The sequence below is a fragment of the Lissotriton vulgaris genome, unplaced genomic scaffold (assembly GCF_964263255.1).
Source record: "Lissotriton vulgaris unplaced genomic scaffold, aLisVul1.2 SCAFFOLD_2120, whole genome shotgun sequence".
Lineage (NCBI taxonomy): Eukaryota > Metazoa > Chordata > Amphibia > Caudata > Salamandridae > Lissotriton > Lissotriton vulgaris.
In genome coordinates, this window is record NW_028242840.1 from 63,698 (window position 1) to 70,691 (window position 6,994).

The 6,994-nt window shown below is 44.1% G+C and overlaps 1 protein-coding gene across 1 annotated transcript in view; it reads right to left on the minus strand.

Annotated features, from left to right (window-relative positions):
• Window positions 1-6,747, minus strand: part of LOC147668824 (olfactory receptor 10C1-like) — a 29,860-nt gene extending 23,113 nt beyond the window's left edge. Inside the window, exons 1-2 of the mRNA XM_086948426.1 lie at window positions 6,738-6,747; window positions 6,245-6,634 (exon numbers count right to left, since the gene is read on the minus strand). Of these exons, the coding sequence (XP_086804552.1) occupies window positions 6,245-6,634; window positions 6,738-6,747 (400 nt within the window). The remainder of the gene's footprint in view (window positions 1-6,244; window positions 6,635-6,737) is intronic.
• Between the last annotated feature and the right edge of the window lie 247 nt (window positions 6,748-6,994).

Sequence of the window (6,994 nt, forward strand, 5' to 3'; positions counted from 1 at the left end):
CCTCCCTATGCTTGTCACCTGCTATGCTGCTTGGCCTATATGAAGTCATCGGAATGTTGGAATGGGTGAATTGTAAGAAGGAATCAGTTGGTGTGAGGGGCTGAGCAGTGGTGTAACTGCTCCTGGTGGGGTCTCTACAATTTGGATCCAATCTCAAGAATAAAGTTATAATCCTGAACTACATTACCTGGACCATGAATCTTCCTTTAATTTTAACAGCACTGAATGGCTAAAGTAAGTAAATGGCAATGTTCAAAAAGTACCATTTGCTGAACTGAAAATTAAAATCCAACTTCACTATGAGTTGTTATTTTAAACTGTGAATTCAGTGACACCAAACTTGGAAACGTTATCTCTTCACAATTGGAAATTACATTTAAAAGATGTAATGAGGTAATATTAATGGTATCCTATGGAAGAGATAGGCCTTGCAATAGTTAACAATGAAACTAGGAGTTTTGCGCTACCTAGACTTGTAAAACTTAAATACATGTCCTGCCTTTTAAATAAATTGCATCCTGCCCTGTGGGTCATACAGGGCCTACTTGAGGAATTACTTATTTCGAAAAAGGGAAGGTTTAGACCTGGCAAGAGACAGAGGTTTATCTGGTCACGTTGAAGTGGCAGTGCTAACTGCATACACAGGCTATTCAATGGCAGGCATTAGCTATGGTTATAAGGCTACTTAAGTGTGCGGCACAATGAGTCCTGCAGGCCGACAGGCAGCATTTAATTTTCTAGCGCTGGGCACATGTAGTGCACTTTACAAGGGACTTATAAGTTAATATGCCAATTAAGGTTAAGTCAATGTTTACAGGTTTAGGGGAAAGACCCAAAGCACACTAAAAACGAGGACAGGGGGCAGCCAAAAAAGTTGGAGGAAGACCACCCAAAGGCTGTCAGGTCTTATATGAAGCAAAAGAACAAAAAACCATTACCAACATGGCTCCCCCTAACACACCCATCAAGCAGAATGAAATGGATGTGTATAATACACTGAGTCTCGCGATAAGGCTGCCTGAGGGCCCCATTTTAAAGCAGGTAGACATCGCAAACTGTGTCAACAACCAACAGGGCGCAAGTGATACCTGGAACTTTGGTCATGTAAACAATGAAAGCCCGAATATGTGCGCAATGAGATCCCTTCTACGGGTCCTTTGATAAAAGTCGCGCAAACGTCAAACATGGACAAAACAGAGGCAATGCCCAGGCCGAATAGCACAGCTCGGAGTGGGAACAACCTCTTTATCCTCTTTTATCCAGAATATAAGTCTAAAGGCAGCCATGATATCCTAAATCAGGGGCAACATCTTAAACCTGCTACACGCGTCAGGTCTGTCAGACCCAATTACCACTCAAGACATAATATCGGTAGAATTCATTGCACCAGTTCAAGGCCAATCAAACGAATCCACATAGGTCACCTGGAGTACCGAAGAGGCAATGACGAAAATTCTTGGGTCAATCGACACCTTTAAGCAATGGGGAATACAGACACAACCGGGCCGGGAAGAGGGCTACCCATACGTTCTACAGGGAAGCTGTGGTGATGAACATAGATGTGTAGGGAGGAGTACAGTTTACTCCATCCTCAGGGGTGCATGCAACAAAACTCCCACTTCTGTCCACCCAACGAGGAAAGCAAAAGAAGATGGGAACACATTAAATAGGAATCAGGATGAGGTGGGTTCATGGTCATGGCTGGCCGGCGCTCTGAATACAACCCGCCTTTTACGTTGACATTACAGCAGGGTGGACCGCCGTGAAAAGATTCCTCTAAAAATCTGTTCATGGAACATAAATGGCCTAACAAGCAAACTTGAGGACAACGCTACCATTTCCTACTTTAGGGGCTTCGACATACTCTTACATGGCTTACGGCACCGCAGCACCTAGAAGGCTTTAAAACCCATCATATTCCAGTGCTCAAACTGAATCGTCCAGGAAGAGGGAGTGGCGGTCTTTCAGTTTATATATCATCAAAAAATGCAGTCACCTCCTGGGACCTGCCGGGCTCATCAAATCGCCTCCAATGTGTGGGAATTTCTCTCACTCCGAGCAACAGCCAAAATTGGAGGGTAATCTTAATGAATGCCTACGTCCGCCCAAACACAGCATCCAGGAAATCCTTTGTAGAAGAAGCAACAGCGTCAGTAGTAAGAGTGCAAACAGGTTTTCTAAACTCAGATATCCTACTTACTGGTGACTTTAACATGTGGTTAATGTCAGTCCTCCTAAAAAATGAGGTCACCAAATCACATGATAGCATCTGGGAGATACCACCGCAAGACCGGCCTGGATGGCACAAGGATGATCCACATGGAAGTTCTCTACAAGGCAACCTCGAAAATCTGGGCCTTAGAGCCTTAAATGGGCGTTATCCTGCTGACAAGCCACCTCGATTTTCCTATCTATCGAAAAACGGCACTTCATTAATTGACTTTACCTTCGTCAGCATTTCACTGCTCCATCAAGTAGCAGGATATTGTCTTGGAAATAGAACAGAAAGTGACCACTGCCCGCAAGAAATCATGCTGAGGACTTGCCTTACACAACACAAAAAGGTAAGGGACTTGCCATCCGAGAGCCTTACAATCAACCTCAAACGCATCAAATGCTCCCTTAAGAATCTTCAACACGTATCAGCAGAGGCTAAACAAATAATTGAGCGCCAAACGAGCCCGTATAACATAACTTCCAACTAGTCAACATTTGCAACCGAACTTATTGACAAAACAAAACACACAAGTCAAACCGATCAAAAGTACAAGCCGCTCTCGAATTCTGAGATACTATCAGCAACAAAATCGATGAATCGCTTATGGCGGGCTTTAAAAACTGATCCAATGGATCCCATCAAATAACAAAACTGAGAGAGGCCAGTAGTCACCTTAAGAAAGCAAAACTTGAACTACGCATAAGCCAATGGAACTTGTTTTGGGTCAAATTGCAGCATGTCATTAAAACAAACAACTCTGCCAGGTTTTGGAGCACAATCAATAATGCATCTGGGCACGTATCCAAAGTTGCCTCTTCGAGCATACTTGAAATACAGTGGGCCGAATTTCTCTACTCCCACTTTAACGACCAGGAACTGCCCATTAACCACCCAAATCTCCCTTCCATGGACAAAGTAACACAAACAGAGATTGTCCGGGAACCTGTTCTGAACACTTCAAACTCCCTAAAGAAGCTAGGTCACAAAATGACACCAACAAAAGAAAAAATAATAAAAAAGGGACGCAAGGATGGCGCGCCTGGTCCGGGTGGAATTCCTCAAGCTCTGTTCAAGGAAGATGCAACTTTCTGGGCTGCGAAACTAAGCCCCCTTTTTAACTCATGTCTGCAAAACAACACCATACCGCCCTCCTGCCGTGGATCCATCCTTGCACCAATCTTCAAAGGTGGGGACAAAAAATCACCAGGGAATTACCGCCTCATCGCACTCATTGACAATGAAGCAAAGTATTTTGCGGGAGTGCTGCTCAACTCACTTAGTTTTTCCAAACAACAGTGGTCTCATGCATACATGAATAAACGAAACGATAAATATAGACAGAATCAGTTCTATATTCTGAGTGACATGTCCAGCCGGACAGAGGTCTCCAAGTTTACTCAATAAACAATTTAGTTTAAACAAAATACCTTCAACTAATCACCAGTGTGGTACACAAGCCTGTGCCCAATACTCACGGATCAAATACAGAAGGTAGGTTTAAAGACAAAGAAGGGCTTTTAAGGCAGACAAACGTTTTCTATGTAGAAAATGCAGTTGTACAGAAAAATCAGAAAAACTAATTACATCACATAGCAATCACGTTTTGTATTAGGTGTTACAAGGGTCGACGGCGTTTCGGTCCCCCTAATAATCTTAGGGACCATCATCAGAACATTAAGATTATGCCTTAACGTTGTTAGCCTCTAATTGCCTAAGAAGAAAAAAATAGAAGAAAAGGATTCACATTTATTGGAGACGGACTGATATTACTTAAGGTAAGTGACTTATGGTGAAGGTGAAACAGTGTTTTTACAAAACATAATAATGCAGCCATCCATGTGAACGTGCCCAGCAGAGGTGTCGATAGGCTGGTGGGTCTTGATGGTGAAGTTGAACTAAGAATAGACAATAGCTCAGAGACCACACTAGATATGCCTATCAAGTGCAAGGCGCAATGAGGTGAGCGAATCAAGTGAGCCGGAACGTTTCCAGCGAAGATGTCACTAAGCTGGTGGTTCTGAATGGTAAGGTTGAGCTAAGAAGGGACATTGACTCAGATCCCACAGGTGACATATCTATCAAGTGCAAGCGTAACAGGGTGAATGACCCGAGTGAGCCGGACCGTGCTAAGGAGAATGGGATTTAAAAACAAGAACCGAGTGTTCAAGATTCTGCGGGGTAACAGTGCGGGTGGAGCCGAAATGAACACAGGGTGAATAGTGAGTAAAAACTATAGGCACAGGAGTATGATAAGACATACCCACCCAAAGCACGGCGCAACGAAGACTAATTTAAGTGAATGATGAGACACGGCGCAACGAGGTGGATGGAGTTATGCTCGGGATGAACCATGCAAGGAGCATGCCCAGGACGAATATCTTAGTGGTTACGCTCGTACGAGTGTGGAATCGGAACAAAGCCGTAGTGAAAAATTCACAAGGCATTACGTGGGATGTTGTTGAGGACGGAAGTAGGGCTTACCAGGGCACTCTTGTGTGGCCGGCTAGGAGGAGTACCATAAGTATAGTACCGCAGCCCTAAAATAAAAGGATTTTATTAAAGGTGAGAGAAACCAGAAGTAATAGGGTTCATGCCAGTAACCGAGAATAGTATCTTACCAAAATTGGTTGCTCTGTGTGCCGCGGTATAATAACGTGTTCCAACGGCGCCAGGATGCTGCCTGTCAAGAAACAGCGAACATCAGATTTGTGCAGTTAATTCTTACCGAGTGGTAAAGTGAGCGAATTGTCCAGGGCTTACCGGGTTAGTCGGTAGTACAATGATTCCCTGGCGTGCTTGGCGAGGAAGCGCGAAGAGTTACAAAAAGGTAGAATGAAGCCGATTGGTTAAGGGGCGTGCCGGAGCTAAGACACAAACAGTGGACAACAACCATGGTAGCCATGCTGGTGGAGGCAGAGTGTTTCTCTGATGTGAAGTGCACAGTGCAAAGTGAATAAGGAAAAAGGATTCAAATTGCGCTAAAAATAGTATGTAAGTAAGTAATTTTCTTTATTGTTTAGGTTAATAAAAACCGTTACAAAAAAGTGCAATAAAACAAACTCATAAGAAATTTAAAAGACCTTAAAAGCAGAAATTCATGGTTGACCGAATAGTAAAGGTAAAAAACAATAAAACCCCACGGGAAAAAATGTTCAATGCGCTTAGTCCTATACTGGGTTCCACTATACAAGTGCCTGGGTTATTTGTTTCCGTTCCGCTAGTTTCAGAAATTTCACTAGCTTCCCGTTTAGTGGCGGGAGACCAGGATCAAAACAAGCGAGGTCAGCTTGTCTATGTGAGCGGACTCCTAGTTTGTTGAAAGCTGTTTTCAACAAAGCTACTCTTTCTTCGTTCAGCCTCGGACAAGTGCACAATAGGTGTTCCAAATCTTCGATTCCTGTTCCACAGAGCCGGCATTTGGTCCCATAGTTCTGCCTCAACCATGGTGGTAAGTGAGGAATGGCGGGTAGAATCCCCAGCCTGTGTTTGAAAAAGGCCTCTTTTGTTTTCCAGCCATACCCCAGACCAAAATATGATTGGAGCACAAGGTCATCCAGGCATGTTGCCTATAAGAGAGCAAAGCTTTGTCCTCCACATGTGATTGTCTCTTTAGACTCTTGTTCACTATGCGCTTGAATTGCGCATGTGATACAGGAGTCTCCCATAGGTCTCTCAGTCCTGTTATGGACAAGGACTCCTCTAGGTATTTTTTTGACGGCATTCGCGATATGGTAAGCATGTCTTGCCAGAGCTGTCAGCTCAGGGTGTTTTCTTGGGAGTTCTTTAATTTGTGCCAGCACTTGATGTATGAACCTCTTCGAGCAAGCGTTTGGCACGTCAACCCGAATTCCAACCGAATCTGGGCCTGCGAAGTATAGGATGGTAGATTAAAAAGAAATCTATAGGCCTTTGAGATGGTTGTGTCCAGAAGTTTAGCATCAGTTCCTCCTATGGCCTCACTGCCATACGTGATTGATGACTCTATTTTAATTTTGGCTACTCGTAATAGAGGAAGTAGAGTCTCACCGGTCAGATTGGTCTTTAGCTGTTTCATTGTCACGGCTATTAGCATGCCTTTCCTCTTGATGGCCTCTAATTGGTTTTGGTAGCGGCCGCCTTTATCGACTTGGATCCCTAGATATTTGTATTCAGAGCAGTTTGAGATTGCATCCGAACCAAGCATCCAAGTGTACGACTTTTTGCTTCTAGTTATCGAAAGAACTTTTGTTTTACTAATGTTCACTTCTAATAGGTTTTCGACAGCATAACCATGAAGCGTGTTGATAAGATTTTGAAGGCCAACTTTCGTGTGACTGACCAGGACCACGTCATCTGCATAGGAGATGCTGGACAGCCCTTTACCTCCTAACCGCGGAGCATGCGAAATGCAGGCATCTAAGGCGGGTGGCAGGTCAGCTGTAAAAAGATTGAAAAGAGTTGGAGCTAACACGCACCCCTGTTTTAGGCCCTTTGTGGTCGGAATGCACCTAGAGAGGTGCGAGCTGTTCCCAAGCTTTACCTGGTCCCATGTATTTGTGTGCAACTCAATCAAAAGGTTTAGTAGGGGTGAGGGAATCCCCCAGGAGGCCAGTTTTCGCCATAGGATTTCTCAGTTGACATTGTCAAAGGCCGCTTTAAAGTCCACAAAGCATAGGTGGAGAGCCTGCTTGGTCGCTCTTGCCTTGTCAATGAGCAACGAGATGGCAATCAAGTTAGTTGTTGTCCCCATGTCTTTGCAGAACCCTGTTTGGCTGGATGGTATTAAGCTTTGGTTTG